Raw genomic sequence first — 20298 nt, forward strand, 5'->3', positions numbered from 1 at the left:
TGAGGTCTGTTGAAGGGTGGCCCGTCCTTAGCAGAAGTCGGGCAGCATTGTGTGAAAAATAAATCAAGCATCCGCAGTACAGCACTGAACTCTGCATCCCGAGCATGTGTGGGTTTTCCTCAGCAGTGGAACCATAGCCCCACAGGTGCCAGGGTCTACTGTAGTATAAAGAGGCTCTAGGTCACAGTACCCTTTCCCATAACATCACCCTGTCGTTCTCAGCAGCAGCCCTTTTTTATTTGTGCTGTTTCTTCTCATATTGTTTCCGCATTTCCAGGTGATATATGTTAACTGCTTTCCCCCAGTTCATTACCTTTAGACCTTTTTGATTATAGTCTTATATAAAAGAAACCCTTTGCTCCTCCTTTTTTTCTTCCCAATAAAATCTAAACATGTTTGGTTAAATCAATGTGCAGTATTTATATTATCTGTGCTTTTACTATTCCCTTGAAAAAGTAAAAAAATTAATAAACATTTCATTTCCTTTTTTATCAGAGTTTTGTTCTTCTTGGACTTGACGATTGACTTAATGTTTTTCTTTAGATTTAATATTTGCTATACCTATCACAAATTCTTTCCACTCTCTCTAACCCTCTCTGCATAGTTTTCCACAGGATCAGGATGTCAGATTATTAATGAGTTATTTTTTTAATCTTTCCCTGACAACTTACCCACTTGGAGTCTGTTGTCCTGCTCCATCTTTTACCACTTTTTTTCTGGCCTGGCTGCATAGTTGTCATCTTCACACTTCCTGGGAACTTCCCCTACTCCCTTGTCTGTATTTAATTCCCAGTTTCCTATATTAAGGAAAGTCTCACTTTCTTGGCTTTTCCCCTCCTTTTGGAGCTTACAAACGTTCCTAGTAGAAAGTAGAAGGGAGGTAATTTTTATTTTTTCACAACTTGCCTGAAAATACCACCACATCCTCCCACTTAGTGGAGACTTTAGCCAAGTAAAGAATTTTGTGTTGAAAACCATTTCCCCTAAGAATTTAAGGCTTTATTCCATTGTCACGTAGCTTTCTGTGGCTAGAATGAGAGTTCTGATACTGTTCTAATTGCTAATGACTGGTTTTTGTCTCTCTGGAAGGTTTCAAGATACTTCTATTGCAGATGTTGTGAAATTTCAAAAGTCTTTTGCCTTGATTTGAGTATTTTTTCATTTGGCTACAAATATAGTTAGCTTTACTAATATGGAAATACCTTTTATTTCTGGAAACTTTCTAGTCTATTTCTTTGATTTGTTTTCTTGGAAATAGTTGGTTTTGGACTCTTGCATGGATCTTTAGAAAATATTTTTGTTTATTTTACATATGTCCTCTTTAGGGGAGAATTTTGTAAAATTCCCACATCTTGGATAGAATGGTGTTGTTTTATTTTTATTTTAATGTACAGTATTTCTTTCTTGTACCTTAAATGTTCCCCTTAAAATTATCCTGTTGCTGGCTGGTGGTGTGGCTCAAGTGGTAGGTGCCTGCCTAGTAAGCACAAGGCCCTGAGTTCAACCTTTACCACTGCAAAAAAAAAAAAAATCCTGTTGTAATTATTTTGAGGGGAGTGCATTACTTCTTTCTCTTTATGACAATATTAATTTTAAGTTAAAAGAAAGTCCTCCCATCCTCCCTTCTCTTCCTGGCTCCCAACTCTGTCCTTCCTTACCTTCCTTTCTCCTCCTGCCTGAACTTCATTTCTCCTCTCACTCCTCTCTTCCTCCTTTTCTTCCTTCTCTTTCCCTTTCCTCCACTCTCCTTCTGTTACTTTGTTTTGCATTTGTTCATATTTTAGAGTGAGACAGTAAGACTTTCTGCTTCTTTGTCATATGTTGACTTTGGCCCTCACTGGCAAAGGAATGGCCTTGTGTGCTGATAAGTTTCAAGGTAAGTAACCTTTGACGGTGTAGGTCCCACAGCTAGTGAGCACATTGCAGTAGCTGTGGGTGCATTCCAGTAGCTACTGGAGTTCGATATGTTAGAAGTAGGTAGAGGAGAACCCAGGGGCAAATTCTAACCCTGAGTAGTGCTTAGTCCTTGAGAAAGTCCAAGCCACTGATAGTGTAGCAAGGAGAATCGGCATAGGTAGGTGCTTTCTAGAAAACCCTCGACAGAAGCAAGGACATTCCTAACAGAAGCACCCACCATTATTGCTATGATTGTACTCTTAGTGCAACTCTGTATATGCCCTGGCCCCTGGACACCAGCTGTCCATATCACTGATCTCTCTGCTTCAGGGCCCTATGACAACCAAAAACCAAACAAAACCCACACATTTTCAGATTGTCCTCTGAGCAGTGGTCCTTCCTTAGTGCTGCGTAATTTGTCTTCACTGCCCAGTCCCTGGAGAGCCCCATGTCACCTCTGCTATCCTGCACATTCTGGGTCCCCATGACACATGTGTCAGTTCATGTGCTCTGAAGCATTTCCAAGGGAAAGGGAAGTTTTGGAGTCAGACAAACGTGGTATTTACAGCATTCTGTCTGCCCAGAGATCGCTTTCACACCACCCCATGTCTCAGTCCCACATTAATTAGCTCAGATGCGTGCTAGCCTATTCTTTCTTTGAGCTTCTGTAGCATATTTTCAGTCACTCTTCTGTAACATTGAACTGAGAATCTTATCATTTTATTACTTAGTTCTTTGAGACCCAGGTTGGGGACTTTGATTTGTTAAATGCTTATAGGATGCTTATTTACACACTTTACAGGTGAAAACAGAGCCTGAGGAAGGCTGAAGAACTTGCTCAGCATCCTTGCCCCTTGTAACTGCCAAACCTAGAGTTGAACCCAGAGTTATCTGACTCCACAACTTTTATTTCCTTTTTATATGCCTCAGGTGTTAAATAGATTTTGTATAAATAAATCAATCCAAGTCTTTCAGCATCAAGATATAGGAGTAGCCCTGATGAAAGCAAGCATGTCTTTTTCTTTGCCCTCGTCCAACCCCCAATTTTGTGGGAAGAATAGTAAAACAGACTGCCTTTCTGCATACAACCTGAACTTCAAACATGCCTGGAACACATTTGTTTCTGATTTAATACAAGCTGGCTTGCCCCATTGCCATGTTATTACAAACACAAAAGAAATATAAACTTCATTCCATTAAATAGCCATCCACATAAACTCTTAAATAGTTTCATGGCTTTTGGTTAGCCTAAGCTGAATATTAAGAAAATGATTATTAATGTTACGTGTTTTATTCAACCTGCTCTAATTCTTTAACTTCCCACCATCCCCCAGAGTACCAATAAGCTCTTTTCTTCCTCTCTCAAAATGTCCTCAGGAGGTTAAGACAGATACAGATTTGATTTCAAGCTGATGACTCCTACTATTTAGAAATCTTTGTTTTCAGTGCCTCATAGCCCTCGGCTGTGCTTTCTACTTGAATCTTTTCGTTTCTTCTTGGAAAACAGAAACATAAGCAGTGCTGTACAATGGAAATGTAATGTGAGCCACAAATGGAATTTATGGCCACATTAAGAACAGTAAGAATGAAACAGGTGAGATTAGTTTTAATAATTATCTTCATTTAACCCAATATATGAAAGTAATACCATTTCAACATATAGTCAAAAAGTTAATGACATTTTTCCTTTTTTTTTTTTTTTCACTAAGTCTTGAAAATCCAGTGCGTGTTTTACACTTAGCGCATGTCTGATCTCAGACTAGCCACATGTGGTCAGTGGCTTCGTATTAGATGGCATGGCTCTATAGGAAGGTTTGCATCAGCTCACTGTGGTGTATTAAATATTTATAATTCTGTTAAACTATCTATAGGCCATGAGTGTCCTTTAGCATTTGATTAAGAGTGTTGATTAGCTTAATTAGGACTGTTGTTTTTTTTTTTTCAAACTGATATTTTACAAATATCCAAAGTTGTCCAATAGTGTTAGAGACTCAGGCCAAGCTAAATGATGCTTCAGGGTTTGCTTATGTGAGAAGTAGAGTCTGAAAGCAAGATATTTGACATGGTCAAGGTTGCTGTTAATCACTTGAACTGAAATTCCATTTGTATGAGTTAGCATGAGTACTCCACAGGAAGTCTTCATTGTGGGGCCAGTAAATAGGAAGTCCAAATCTACTCTTAGCCAGTTACTGGAGGAGTTGAAGTTGAACTTTGCTGAAAGCAGTGAATAATGTAATTTAACATTCTCAGATTTTTGTGGAGATCTGCTTTCCTACATTTGACAGCAGTGGATGCTTTCTTAACTATTAAGACCCCATAGACTGAAGAGAACTCTGGCCTTGGATAGTTTGCCACTGTGCCCTGAGTGTGGCAGGGCTGTCACTGTTTAGATGGAGTTCTGCACTGGAATTCTGTGGGGTTTTGTTGCCCTGAGAGTTGATGCCTGGAGAAGCTCCACTGCCATGTGTATTTTAGGAGTGTAGTCTACACTGCCTTATAGACACGACAGTGGTCCCATCCAAAAGCCCTGTCACAGTCTTTAATTTTTATTAGTTTCATCAACATGTTTGGTAGGAAGTGCAATTTTAAAAACAGCTTCAAAGGTATCATAGTTACTTGTGTAGTTCAGGGGATGGCCATGCTCTTAGCTTAAATGGGCATGGATAATTCATCTTTTTCCCCTTACACTTCTGGACGTACAGTCCTTTCAGAATGTAGTATTTATAAGGTAAGGTGCTATCTGTTTTATTCCATGTTGCCTTTGATCTGACTTTAAGTGTAATTGGCCCTTTTAAAAAGTTTTTAATTGGAAATGTGTACGTACACATTTTTCTCTTTTTGGTACTTGTATTTTGAAGAGCAAGTTTCTATTTCTGTCTTCTTTTGAGTCTGGTTATGAATCACAGAGGTTTTCCAAACATTAGATTTGTTTGATGTTTTCAACTGTGACGTTGTTTTCTGTAGGTGTTAAGTTGTTAAAACTACTCCACTCAGAGATATACACAATCAGTATTTACATCTAGAGAGTGCTAGCCATTGAGGGCCAGGGATCTCTATCTGGTATGATACTACAGACTGCCCACCATCCATCACTGATACTGCATTGTTCATTCTGTATCTGTAGGTAGTTTACACCCACATTTGACTCCAGTACTTTTACTAGATTGCTTTCGACTCTGTGGACTGAAAATGACTCTGTGACAAACCAGTAACAATAATGAGGTAGCTTACTCTTAGATGGGGGGGAGGATATGAAAATGTTACTAACTGAAAAATACAAAGAAGAAAATGATAAGTGACCCAGTAATTCTACTACTCAAATAGCTACCATTAGTATTTTGAGGTTTATTCTTGCAGTAAATTTTTTCCTAACATATACACAGTATATAATATCTATATATGTAGATGAATGTGTACTTATGTTTGTATTTGTATATGCACATTCATATTTTATACAGAATTGATGTCTTTCTGTACATTTTGTCTTCTACTTAAAAAGCTCAACTCACTGTTGCTTTTTGTTTTGTTTTGGTGGTACTGAGGTTTGAACTCAGTGTCCTGTGCTGGCTCGGCAGGTGCTGTACCACTTGAACCATGCCTCCTCAGCCCAGTTTTGCTTTTAATTCTTTTTCTGTTAGAGTCTCCTGTTTTTGCCTAGTGCTGGTTTAGGACTGTGATCCTCTTACCTATGACTCCTGTGTAGCTGGGATTGCAGGCATATACCTCCATACCCAGCTTGTTGGCTGAGACGGGGTCTTGCTAACTTTTTGCCTAGGCTGACCTCAAACTGCAGTCCTCTCACTTTCCATCTCCTGAGTAGTCACTGTTGCATTTTGACCATGAAATTTAACTGTAAAAGTAAAATAGCATTTAAAAAATTAAAGGGAAGAAAACATTCTCTTTAAATCCAGCCACCATTAAAATAAAAACTATATTTAGTTTTGTTTATTTCTTTTATACTTTTACACTCAGTAGGCTCACAAAATTCTTTTCAGGTAAGGTGGATTTGATTACAGTGAGCTTTGGGTATCAGGTAAGAAGTTTTGGGAAAGAGTCTGAAAATCTTCACACTGACTATGATATACAGTGTTCAGATGGTCCGTTTCATTGCTGAAATTTAAAAATAAATGTTAACTTAATGGAGAAGTGGAAGAGACTTTAAAAGTAGGTTTAAGATGTGCTCTTTTCTCATTCAGTTCTTGGAGCTTTCCCGACAGGCAGCCCACTGGGCAGGCTGTAACTCCCGAGCGCGTGAAGTGTCTCTAAGAGATCAGAAAGTACGTCTGCTGCAGCTTTTATCAGGCACCCTTTCCATAGAACTGGCCAAGCTGTCAGAAAGTTTCCTGAAACAGTTAATTCACAGAATAAAATACATGACATTGCTCTGTTAGCATATGGATTAAATTGATAAAATAACTGATTGTTTTGCATTTAAAGTATTTTGTGGGAGACTCAGGCTACTTGATGGCTTCAGTTGTCTGTCAGGTGACCTAAAGATTCAGCAGCCTTCTTCGTTGCAAATGTGCTATCATTATGTTTGTTAAAAATTAAGAGAAATGCCCAGAATCTTTGCAGGTGTAAAGAATTATTCTCAATTATTACTTATAATTTGAATTTGCTTTTTCTTACCCAAATTCCATGAGGGGGAAAACCCATTGTTTGTCAAGGTAATGTTTAAAGATATTCCACGCTATGTTTTAAATATGAAGTATATCAACTTTGTGTTTTTACATTTAGGTCCGTAAAGCATTAGATATTCTAATAGGAAAACATTTCAAAGTGAAAAGTATACTTAAACAGATGTTTCCATGTGCCCTGGGAAGAATTTAAAATGGAGCTCCTCCTTTAATTCAGTAATTAACTTTATGTGTCTGTAAGGGGGGGTGTGGTTACTGTAATAGTTTACACCTGTTTCAACTTCTGCCGTTTTTATTGGCAGTGGCTTTGCTAACCCGTATTTCTTGTGAAGCAAAAATATGAAATAAAATATGGCAAAGCACTGGAGAAATTATAATAAACATAAAAAACGGATTGTTCAGCTTAAAATATGAAATGCTTTACCTGCATATCTGGCCAGCCATGTTTCAGTAGTATTGAAGCAGTTTCTGGGGCTCTGGGTTGTGAAAATAAAGATAGTCGATTTCATCGGCAGGAACAATCCAAGGTTTTTACGTTCAAGTGGATAAACTTTGGAACATCAGGCAAAAGTCATATTGTAAAGACAGTTTTAAGAAACCTTGCCAAATCATTGTGTGTGTTCATGTTATTGTGAATAAAAAAGATGAGGGAGTCTTAGCATACAAGATTTTGAGCACTCAATAGAACTGTTTTACCGCAGAATATATATCAGACTTCAAAGGTCAAGGCATGCCAGTATAGAGTGTAGTTTGGCTTTTTCACAGGCAGCATTTCACTGTCCAAACATAATGAAACGATTTGGGTCAAGAGATTATCATACCTCATATTTATCCTTGCAACCCAAGTCTCCCTAGGAGACTTCCCTGGAGTCTTCCCTGGGAGAACCTTTAGTTCTTCAGGTCTCAGTAGCTGTACAGCTCTCCTGTTGTGTTGTGTAAAATGACTAGGTCTTTAGTGCTTTGTCCAGAACAAGAATAGCTAAGTTTAACTTATAATAAGTTTAATTTGGATGTGGTTGTGACTATGAAGAACTCTCTGGGAACCCTGTCAGTAGAGCTGAATTTGAACTTTGGCTTTTTCTCACTGATTGGGTGGCTTTGCATATGATGCATGTCAGGGCTGTAAGTTGAATGGGGGTAGGGACTTGCCTATTTCTGTCCGTTGGCACAGAACCCAAATATTTGTGGAAGAAAATAGTGAGCTTTCTCTCTTTTCTTTTCTAGATCTGTAAATTAACATTTAAAATATCTAAGTTTATATTGCAATGACCTAAAATCCCCAACCCACCAACTGTCACTTCTTGGGATGAATTTATATTTCCATTTTGAGGAATTCAGAATTTATATCTCAGATTTGGGTGCAGAAGGATCCTTGTTTGAGGGATGAGAAGTCTTTTGACATGTTGCCTTCCCTTGGTGCGTCTCTGTGACCTTGACCAGTTTGCATCTTGGAGTTTGTAAGAGTCCTTCAGGAGACCCAGCAATGTGGGGATGAAGTAAGGATGTTTTCTAGGAGGTGCAGGGACTGTAACTAACCATAGCTGGCATCGGAGACAAGGGTTTAACCAAGAACCCAACTAGGGTCTTTTTTCAGGGGACTCAGGAGCTTGGGAAATAGAAACATCAGAATTTAAAGAAAATCAGACTTAGATCTGAAGTTTTTTGTATAGTAGTCTTCCTTTGTGGTTTCAGTTACCTATGATCAACTGTGGTCTGAAAATACTAAATGGAAATTCCAGAAATAGGTAATTTTTAACTTTTAAATTGTATGTCAGTCTGAAGAATGTGATGAAATCTAATTGTAGTCCACTTTATCCTCCTTGGGATATGAATCAGATGTTTGACTAGTGTATCCACATTGTATACATTACCCTCTTGTTATCACTTAGCCGCGATCTCAGTTATCAGATCACCTGTCACAGTTTCACAGTGCTTGCACTCAAGTAACCCATATGTAACAACCTAATGCTACTTCACAATATTTGCATCATTCACCTTACTTCATTTTCTCATATAGGTGTTGTATCAGCTCATGCCATAACAAGAAGCATGACCATAGTACAATAGGATTTTGAGAGAGAGATGATATTCACTGTAATAATTTTTAGTATAGTATAATTGTTCTATTTTACTATTGTTAATCTCTTATTGTGCTTAATTTATAAACTAAACTTTATCATAGCTAAGTATGTATAGGAAAAAACTTAGTACGTACAGGATTTGGTAGTATCTACAATTTCAGGCATACACTGGGGGTCTTGGAACAGATGCCTTACAGATAAGGGGGACTGCTGTATCTACACACTTGGAGTAAAAAGGGCAAGATTTTTTTTTTTTAACCAATAAATGTGTTATTTCCATTTCCCCACTTGCTATTTTTCAGATCACAAGCTTGCTGAAGGTGTGGGTTTCTGGTTAAGTTTTAGTGCTTTTTTCCTACTACATTGTTAATTATAGTTTGGATCTAACTAAAGAAATTTCCCCCTTTTTATTCATCTTGTGATTAAAGGGCCATTCTGTGAGGTCTCTAGTATTTTGGTGGATAGAGAGAATGCAAGAACATTTTGAGGTTGTGACATGATGATTTTGCATGAGCAAAATAAGTGACCTTAAGGAAGTTTCTGTAACGGAATGTAATTGTGTCATGGAGTTGAAACTGATGAATCCTAAGTTGGGAAGGAGGGATGAAAGGGTGATTATCCACTTTGCACGATAGACCTTGGAAAATATCTTTGATTCTAAAAATTTCTTTTTTAAAAAAGGTTTCCCTGATGTCACTAGATTTTTTTTTTTAATCAAATTTTCATGGTTTCGTCTGCTAGTTTCATTGCCAAGTAACTGTAGGTGTCATTGAGTACAGCCTCATTTAGCTATTTTTAACCTTGGTCAAACACAGCCAGAGAGTTGGCTGAGTGGAAGTATCCCCAGGGCACTTATTATCAGGTTTGTGTCAGTAGGTTTGGACATTGACTTTTTATCTTGCTGGGAGTGGCTTTCCATTGGAGTCAATCACATTTGCTGGTTTGTTTAGAAGTTCAGCTTTGCTTTTATGGTCCTTTTTTTTTGAAGCTTTAATATTGATATATTTCCAAGTTAGATAGGGAAAATCATAGGGTAAACCACAAAGAATTTATTTGAGGAGATATATGATTCAGATGGCTCAGATCAGTGTCTGTGTTCAGTTCCTGCTGCTGATTATGTGGAATTTATGCAAAAATAAAATTAAAACAGTATTGACATTATGGATTAGCTCCTTTTGCTGCTGTAACAAATTACCAAACGTCTAGTGGCTTACCATGTGAATTTATTATCTTTTGGTTCTGGAGGTTGGAAGTCTGAAGTGGATTTCATTCAGTCGGCTGAGGTTGAAGTGTTTAGCAGGGCCCTGCTGCCTCCTGGGACTGGAGGAGATAATGCATTTGTTTGACATTTCCAGTTCTGGAGGCTACTTATATTCCTCTGTCTCTAAATCTTGTTCCTTTCTGATCTCTGCTTTGTGGTCATCTGCCTTCTTCTCCACCTCCTTTATTGTCATAAGTCACCTTGTACTCTGACCCTCCTCCTTCCTTACCATAAATGTATGATAATTTGGGATAATTTGGGGCTATCTTCCAATCTCAAGATCCTTTTTGCTATGGAAGTAACATATTTACAGGTCCCAGAGATTAGCACATGGACATCTTTGGCGGGTCATTATTCAGCTCTGCCACACATTAGAATACAACGCCTTATTCTTTTCCTTTTTAAACTGTTCTTGGAAATTCCAGAAACATGCGCTCTGTGCTTTACTGTTTGATGAAAATGTTTTGATTAAAAAGTTTGCATTTTCTACACAATTGTAGAAGGCATTTTATATTTAGCTGTGAAATTTGATTTGACTTAAAAAAGAATTTAAATTTTAGTATTTGCTACTTCTTTGAAGATACAGAGAATTTCTTTGGGTTTTGAATTCTCTACCTAATATCACATCAGATTCATAGTAGGGACTTGTCAAAACTTGCTAAGTGACAAGTATGATTCTTAAGTGATTGATCTCCCATACTTCTTGGCTCTTTAATCATTTAAACAAGTGCTGTGTGCACATATGTGTGCATGTGCATGAAAAAGTGCATACTACCCTCCATCCACGTGCCCTGCTGCAGCTTTGCCCGGCAGGTATTGCGTTACAATGTCTTCTAGACTTCAGTTTGTAGTTCTTGCTGCAGCCTCTTTCCTAGTATTTGCCAGGGAGTAACTTCTGCAGTTAATTACTGTTAAACCTTACACCAAAATCAGAGTCCTGTTTGGTATTTATTGTCAGAAGGATGCAGACTGAAGCTATTGCAAACAAAATGCTACTGGCTTTTTGTCCCTTCTCTCCCTCAAGTCAGCCTCTCCGACCATAATCACAAATGAATAAAAAATGTCCACGGAACCACAAGACATTTTAAAGGATAGGTGAAGAATTTGTTTCATCTTGTATATACAGGCTGTCATTCAGATATAAAAATATTTAAATGTAATAACCTTTTAATTAATCTCCCATGTAATAACCTTATAAATAATCTCTTTATTCTTGGCTACTACCTTTACTATTATTATTACTGTTTCCTATGCTGTTTCATATATGTGAATGAAGGAATGCATTAAGGCAACTGAAATCCAAATAGATTATGTGGTCATTGTAAAGCACAAACTTGAACTAGCTCAGAAGTAGGCCGTGTTGGATGAGTCACCTCTTGATGGGGCAACCTTGTGCCTGGGATCAATTATGGGTAGGAAGTGTGTGGAGCACTGTAGCCGGTGACTTTGGTCATTACATTTGTTCATGTTGTTCCTTTTCTATGAAAGGATGGGCTCACATTCATCCCAGTGTGGAAATAGACACTTCTGAGCTTTTCAGAGTCTTCACATAATCTAAATGTGTAATTGATAGGTATTATATTTAATTATCAACTGTGGATCCCAGATGAGGCACTGAGCTTTGGGGTTGCAAGGATGGCATTATTTTAACCTTTGTACTCTCAGTTCTGATATTCAAGAGTTCTTTGAATACACAAATTGAAAAAATGAAAATATTTTAAATGTATACATTTTTATTTACAGCTGCAGCTGAAGGAAAAGGCAGAAGTGGGGAAGACTTTTTTCAAAAGGTAAGTTGCATTTTATTCTTGCCTTGGGGATAAGTAAGGGAGACATCCCTGTCTCAACAGTTACACTAGACATCCTTGAGCACTCCCTTTCCATACAAAGGAGCGTAAGCTTCAGTCATTTACCTGGAAACAGTGCAGGCAGGTAAAGAAGGGATACTGCATGGGACTTGACCATGACACAAGGCTCCTTCCATGGTAAGTCAACGGAAGGGTTTCTTTGAACACGAGGAGGCAGTGAAGGCTGCCAGATTAATGCCTCACACCAAACTCAACACTGTGCTGTTCTGATTATCTTCTGTTACTGTTCCCCCTCTCCTCCTTCCCCAAACATGTTTGACCTAGGAGTTGGAGAGGAATTCCTTATAGTTTTCCTTTTTTCTGGTAGGCATCACTATGGGCAAGGTGGCATAATTCATGAAAGGTGCTTCTATGGACATACTTGCTCATGATCAGTCACCATGCCCATTCTGTCCCTGCTGCCTCCTGAAAGTTCTAACCTTAAAAGTGAGACTGATTGGGCTAGTCATATGTAGCAAGGGAAAAGAGCAGCAGGAGCTGATTGAAAATTATTACAAGACATGATAAATGAAGGGTAGTTGATGGATTCTAGCTCTGTTTTTCAAACTGAGTGTTTTATACAATGGGAGAACGCTTTCATTTTGAAAAGATTGGCATGAATTCACCTTCTTTTGTTTAGTTGGGTTTATTGTATGTATGTCCTTGTGTTGCAATCTGGAGAGCACATACAGAAAAGCTGTTACACAAGTCTGATAGAGGAAAGGAAACAGTGATTTATACATGGGGTTAAGTAACACTTGAGAGTGGTGTCAAGGGGATACCCCCATGTGGCACCTAAAATTGTCTGCATTCACTTTCTTTCTGTGACCTAATTTTTATTTTTTGTCAAATTTGTCATTCATCTGCATTTCCTTTCAAGGATACTAAAAGCAAATATTGTCAGAACTGATACTTACATTGTCATTTCTTCATTTTGAAATATTTATTTACCATCTGCTATGTGTTGCACACTGCAGAGACCAAAATGAGCTGGGCAGATTTCCTGCTCTAAAGGAATATGTGATGTCTGGTGATGCAAGTCACATAAATAGACAGCAGGAGAGTCTGGGCCAAAGAGAATTAAGCCCTTTTTTGGGATTTGAGATTTTAAGAGGTTAGCCAGGGTTTCTTTAAAAAATGTTTTTTGGCAGTACTGGGGTTTGAACTCAGGGCCTCATGCTTGCAAGGCAGATACTGTACCATTTGAACCCTCCACCAGCCCCAAGGTTGATAGCTCTAGAAGATTGAAGTTAACCATGTAAAGAATAAGGTTGAGTGGGCTGGGAAGGACATTCTAGGCAAAGAAGCAGTGTAGGAAGGCTCCAAGGTGTGTGAATTCATGTGTCACTACAATTCAGACATTTGGCTGGCATAAGACATGTGAGGGTTTCATAGTGTTAGATGAGGTACACCATCCTTTATGATGAAGAGCCTTCCTTGCATGAGGAAATCCTCCCTAAAAGGATTTAAATTAAAATAATGGATTGTGCTGTGCTGTACTGTGCCGACCAAATAGAATGTGCCACACCACCAGTTCTCTACCTCTACTTTAGGCTTCTGCACCAGAAGTTTACATACTGTGTTTGAAGCCCCTGACGTGGCATTATTGGATACCAGTTAGTATCCAACCCATACTTAATACTGAAAGTTTAGTTGGGGCAGTCTTGCCAACAAAGACAAGAGAAGACAAATAGCAGGAATCATAGATCTGCCCCTAGTTGGCTGGTATGGTACAAATAGATGCTCTCTGTGGAAGGATTTTCTTCACTGTTCCTTTTTAACTCACAGATATGTGTAAAAGGCACACAATTTAGTTTTGTGTGATTCAGACATTTGAAAAGCTGAGCCAAAACACAGTATATATGGTCATAAAGGAGTTTCATTCTTAGAAGATTTGCTAGTATTTATCACCCTTTGTGGAGCCATATATACATTCCAGCAGCTTAAGTGGAAACACATGTTTGAATCCAGGAACTCATGTACATCCCACAAACTATAAATTGGAATTGCAGATTCTATCCTTGGTCCCAGATTAATTAGGTCTCTGAATATTTAAATGGGAATAATTTTTATCTCCTCATATTCTTTGGGTCAACAGAAAGTGTCTTCTTAATAGACAGGTGCCCATATAGCATTTGCATATTCATCCTGGAAAAAAACCAACTTAATAAAAGGCAAACATCTCAGGTTCCAGTGGAGCAGGGTTCAGTGTTTTAATTGGACGGAAATAGATATTCTGGTTCATCTGCAATAGAATAATGTGATGGAGAAGAATCAAATTGTCCTCCGGGAACTTTTGTCTAGTTACACATATTCTAGTTTCACATAATGACATTTTGGCAAACAGGTAAGAAGAAATAGGCCACATTGATACTCAGAAGAGTTTTGAAGAAATGCTTACTCCTCCTAGAGTAATGCAAGTATGAAGGACCTGTATGCTTATTATTGGAATGTTTTTTGATCTTGGCTCTGGGATTATATGCTAAACAAAAATTAAAACCACTCTTTAGGGGTAAGGGCATAGCTTAAGTGGTAGCGAGCATAAGGCTCTGGGTTCATTTCCCTCTACTGTGGGGTTGGGTGGCTTCTCTGTAGATGGGTTTCAAGTTCAAATACTCTTAATGATTTCAAAAACATTTTTCAAGTCTGAAGGGGTCCTTCCTCTACTTCATAGTGGCTCTCCCTGAGGTGAGGATTAGAGAAGCATGAGACATTTATATGCTACTTTGTTTTTTGTACCATAAAATATATATGAAAGTCATACCGATATGATTATACTAATTAAATTACACTAAATTTAGCTAAAGTAATTATTTTCATCTTTCCAAATTAGAAAAAGATTAAATACATCATTCAGAATAAGAATTAGTTCATTTTCACAAAGAGTATAAATTTAAGTAAGATTGTCAAATGTATTGTCTTAAATTTGAAGTTATACTAGTAACTTCATCTTCCTACATACTGAATTTCTTCCAGAGTCAAAATTATTGGTTCTTCCAGAGATCTTCCTGGTTTTCTGTACGTTGTTTTACTGAACGTGGTTGGAATGCTTTATGTTCCTGACACTCTGTTAGGGTAAAAGGCTAAGTAAGCAGTTATAGCAGAGAGACCCAGCAATTAGTGGCTTGAAGAATAGCCTTTTGTTTTATTGGCCTGTAACATTCTAGGGAAAGCATTCTAGTTTAGTAGTAGCTTAAAGAGCCAGGTTCCTTCTGTGACATGGCTGGACTGTTCCTTAAAGCATGGACCCCCTCTCCAGATCAAAGTTAGTCACTAACACATCCAAGCATGAAAGGGTGAGAGTAGTGAGGAGACGCATGTCTTGGTCTTAAGGTCTAGGCCTGTTGTGGGATATGTCACATGCTCTCACATTTCCATTAGAGAAAACCTGACTGCAGTAAGAAGAGGGAGGCAGGAGCTGGAATATTTGGAGAAAAAACCCATTGATTTTGTAATCATCATCCCCCAAAAGCCAGATTGCAAGGAAAACAATGTTATGTGGGCAGAGTGTAAGTGTAATGTCTTTACATGTTATACTTTGAAACATTTTATGTTAGTTTGTTAAGGCTGCCACACCACAAACTGAGTAGCTTAACAGTGAGCAATTTACTGTCCTGCAGTTCTGGAGACTAGCAATGCAAGGTCAAGATGCCTACAGGGACCAAGCTTCTGAGGACTGTGAGAGATGAACCTGTTCCGTGCTTCTCTTCTGGTTATTTGCCGGTCATCTTTGGTGTTCCTTGGCTTATAGAAGCACCTTTCAGACCTCAGCCTTCATCATTGTGGCATTCTACCTGTCTTTGTATTTCTGTGTCCAATTTTCCCTTTTCGTAAGGACACCAGTCATACTGGATTAGGTGTGGTCTCATCTTAACCTGTTACATCTGCAATGACTCTGTTTCCAAACAAGGGCACATTCTGAGCTCCTGGGTTAGAACTTCAACGTACAGATTTTTAGAGGACATAGTTCAGCCTATATCACTTTTTAATGGAGGAAATGATTCTATAGAAAAATTTACTAAAATGTAAATGTTATTTATCACATTTGGATATTCAGTTTGATCTATAGATTTTAACTGCCTAGTCATTTATACTGTTTGGCATTTTTCTTATTACAAGTCATTTCTAAATTATCTAGAATGAATGTATAATTAACATAAAAGAGGGAAAAAAGTAATATGTAATCTCATAGGTTACTTTGAAAGAACTGTTTATATACCTTTAGTCTTTTCATATAAATATATATATTGATATTAAAATGATTTTTAATATTCTCCAGTACTTTACTTCTTATTCTTTGGCCCTGTCTACACTTAAAAGAGAGAGGAATGAATACAACTTTATCAGTATTCTCTTTAGTTCTTTGTCCACTTGTATGGCAACTCTGCATAATTGAAACACATGGAACTGATCTTCCAGGGTTTTTTTGGGCAGTTGTTCATGGCTTACTCACTGTCTGTCCTGTTTCCTTTTAATCACTCCTTTTTTCTTTCCTCTTATGAAAATGATTATGATCAGGTCTTGGAGGGGAAAAATGTGTGACAGTATATAAGGTGGAGATGGGTACAGTGATTGCATTACAAGCGTGACTCATCACAGCCAAATGCTTTAGCAATATGTAGTCCTGATGGCTGAAGAAGACAAAATCCAGTGAGTATCATAGTGGATGAAAGCCAGGTTTTTCTCTGCATTAAACTGTGTAAAGGTCCCCCTCCCCCAACACATAACATACTTTACATGAAGGAATATTTTTTACTGTTAAACATATTGGCTGTTTCTTTGGAAAACTTTGTTACAAGGGCTAACAGTATGCCTAATATAAACAAGATAATGTTTGGTGGATTATGTGATATATATTTATCAGTCTCAAATTCATGCTTTTTAGGCAAACAGTACTTTTGGTGTTTTGAAACTAGAAAGTAGCAAGGGTGGCCTTCTTTGGAAAATTGCTGCAAGGAAAATTGGGATCCATCTGTAATTCGAAATGTGTAGGATAGGTGGTCTGAGATGGGGACAACTTGAATCTTTTTATTAGAGGGGTGGCAGAAGTCCTAAATTACTTCTGTTTTCTCCACTCATCATTATTTTGTGTGTGTTGAGTGAATCATGTTCCTATAATTATAGCAGTAAATGTTTTTTAATTATTTAAAAGTGGATTCAAGCTTCTGCACAACAAAGAAATTGTTTCTAAATTGAAGAGGCTACCCACAAAATGGGAGAAAATCTTTACCAGCTGTACATCAGACAAGGGACTGATAACTAGAATATACAGGTAGCTCAAAAAACTAAACTCCCCAAAAATCAATGACCCAATGAAGAAATGGGCACATGAACTGAACAGAGCTTTTTCAAAGAAAGAAGTCCAGATGGCTAAAAAACACATGAAAAAGTGCTTACCATCCCTGGCCATGAAGGAAATGCAAATCAAAATCACTTTAAGATTCCACCTCACTCCTGTTAGAATGGCTACCATCAAGAACACCACCACCAACAAATGTTGGTGAGGTTGTGGGGAAAGAGGAACCCTCATACACTGCTGGTGGGAATGTAAATTAATACGACCATTGTGGAAAACAATATGGAGGCTCCTCAAACATTAAAAATGGAACTGTCATATGATCCAGCGATATTTAGGGATCTATTCGAAGGAATGTAAAGTCAGGTTACAACAAAGGCTCCTGTACACCCCTGTTTATTGCAGCATTACTCACAATAGTTAAGCTATGGAAACAGCCAAGATGCCCCACTACTGATAAATGGATTAAGAAAATGTGGTATTTATATACAATGGAATTTTATTCAGCCACAAAGAAGAATGAAATTTTGTCATTTGCAGATAAATGGGTGGAATTGGAGAATATCATCTTAAGTGAAGTTAGCCAGGTTCAGAAGGTCAAAAGCCACGTTTTCTCTCATATGTAGAATGTAGACCTAATACAAATACAGCAATATTATGAAAAACAGATCACACTAATGGGAGGTCACATACAAGAGGGGTAGGGTAAAAGAAAGAAATTAAGAAGGTGAATATGATTGATGTACACTCTATACAGAATGAATATCGAATTTTTAAACTGGCTGAAACCACCATAAGAAAGGGACTAAGGTAGAATGAAGGAAAAAATATAGATAAACCAATTCAGGTTATAATACATATATTCATGGAAATGTCCTAAGAAAACTCCCTGTGTACCTAAGTTAAACAAGCAAATGTGTCATTTTTTTTATGCTACAAAATCAGAGAACAGGAGGGCAGAACAGGTTCTGCCCAGCGGGAGGTGGGGGGGTTGGTACCAGTGGGGGTGGGGTGGGGAAAGGGTTTGGAGGGTGAATATGGTGCAAATACTGTGTATGCATGTATGTTAATGTAAAAATGATACCTGCTGAAACTATTCCAGGAATGGGAGGAGCAGGATATAAAGGAGTGGAGGGGGTGAATTCAAGTATGATATATTTGATACATTGTAAGAACTGTTGTAAATCTCACAATGTACCCCCACCCAGCACAAAAAGTAAAAAAAAAAAAAAGATTCAGTCAACTAAAAATCATGAATGTACTTTTAGTAACTTTGAGTCTTCACGCTAAACGTAAAAAGTCAAAATAGATTTAAATAAAATTAGGATATTGTAAAGCTTTAATTTTAGTTTTGTTTTAATAGGTAATACATTGACTTGGTTCAAATTCACATTTACAGAAGGATTCACAGTGGAGAGTATTTGATGTGATAGTGGTTTGAGAAGGCTTTCTGGCATTGCAGTGTTAGTCCCACACTTGAGTAAAGACTCACCAGTGGATGTTATCACTAGTAAACACTTAGGCCCAAAGCTGACCTGCAGGGACATTGAGTTCTTACTGCTAGTCACCGTGTTACAACCCTGAGAATATCTTAATGAGAGAAACTGTGATCACAATAGTGTCACACTACTCTTTTTGTTTGTTTTTTTGGGGGGTGGACACTACTGAGGTTTGAACTCAGGGCCTTGTACTTGCTAGGCAGGTGTTTTACCATCTGAGCTATACCCCAGACCTTTCTCTTAGGTTATATTTTAGATAGGTTCTCACATTTTTGCTTGGGCCAGCATGAACTGCGATCCTCCGATTTATGCTTCCTGTATTTCTGGGATGATAGGCACACACCACCAGAGCCAGTATTTTATTGGTGGAGATGGGGTCTTGCTGACTTTTTTGCCAGGGTTGGTCTTGAGCTCACAGTGATCTTCCAGATCTCTGCCTCCCTGGTCAGCATGAGCCTATACTCCTGGCTGGCACTGCTGTCTTGATAGCAATAACTGGCCACCTATAAGACTTAGAAAAAAGGATTCTCTCCCCAAGGTTGTCTGATCATTTTCTATATAGTTGTTATGGTTAAGATTCAATCTTATATTTATATCTTACAATCTTAAAACCTGCTGCACATCTTCTATTGAGAGACTTAGTAGAAAAGGATTAATGAGAAAGGATTAAGAAAAAAATGAAGTGACATGCTCCACATTCATTCTTCTGCTCTTCCTGTTTCTGTTCAGTGTGCATTTAGACACAGGACATGCAGGTGTTGAGTCTGCATTCTCAGTTGGATGGAGTGTTCTCTGTGATGGCGTGTGCTGGGCTTTTATTTTGGCAGTCATTGCACGCAGTGGCTTTATGAAAACCACATTCCCTGTTTTATTCTTCTTTCTGGAACTATGAAAGCAAGAAATGTCATTGAGATTCTTTTAAAGTGTGTGTTTTAATGGTAATGATTGTAACCTAATTACTGGTAAGATTTTTTTATGTGAATAATAATTTTAAGTCAACATCTCATGATGGTTTAGTCATTATTGATCAAAATGATTTCATGAAATAAAACTCAAGCATTAGTTTATATAGAAAAGCCAACTGAATTCATAAAAATGATTTTTAAAAGAAGGGTCACAAGACAGGACTCAATTACCATGGAAACGCTTATTGAAGGGATTTATTGACGTTAGTTTAAAAAAGGCTTATAATTTTGTAAAATGCTCTCTCTGCATGGATTAAATGCTCACCCTAATTCCTTCTGTTGTCAGTGTTGCCCTTAATTGAAAGATCTTGACACACAAACTTCCTTATCATTGATACGAAAATTCCAAAATTACTTCTACCTTGTATAGATGAACAAAAACTATACTGATAATATGCAAATGTAAACACGTGTAGGTCAGAAGCACTTTTGAAGGTAGTGACACTAATGGTTTAATGAAAGATTAAATTAGATATTTTTAACTACAGGATCTTTGCAGTTGCTTTGGTAGTCTAGTGTGTGAGTGAGTATACATTCACTTATGTGTTTTCAAGTCATGTAATTCAAATTGTTTTATTAACTTAGAGCAGCAAAGGACAATTCCTTCTTAGTATATACATAGAATATTATCAGAGATGTGTCTGAAGGTCAATGTATAAAGATATCCATTGTGACAATATTAAAATTAAAATAACCTAAGTGCTTAAAAATGTAATGTTTGAAATATGGAATATCCAAACATTGGATTTCTAACTATCTAAGTATTAAAAAATTGTGTTTTCTTGGTAACTATTTAATGATTTGAGAAAGTGATTG

At 37.6% G+C, this 20298-nt stretch overlaps 1 protein-coding gene across 5 annotated transcripts in view; it reads left to right on the plus strand.

Moving 5' to 3' along the window:
* Bicc1 (BicC family RNA binding protein 1) overlaps positions 1-20298 on the plus strand; it is a 262071-nt gene that overhangs the window by 68447 nt on the left and 173326 nt on the right. For all 5 annotated transcript variants that reach the window (XM_074078893.1, XM_074078894.1, XM_074078895.1 and 2 more), the window contains exon 2: positions 11619-11665. In XM_074078893.1, coding sequence (XP_073934994.1) covers positions 11619-11665 — 47 coding nt within the window. The remainder of the gene's footprint in view (positions 1-11618; positions 11666-20298) is intronic.

The sequence above is a fragment of the Castor canadensis genome, chromosome 7 (assembly GCF_047511655.1).
Source record: "Castor canadensis chromosome 7, mCasCan1.hap1v2, whole genome shotgun sequence".
Classification (NCBI taxonomy): domain Eukaryota; kingdom Metazoa; phylum Chordata; class Mammalia; order Rodentia; family Castoridae; genus Castor; species Castor canadensis.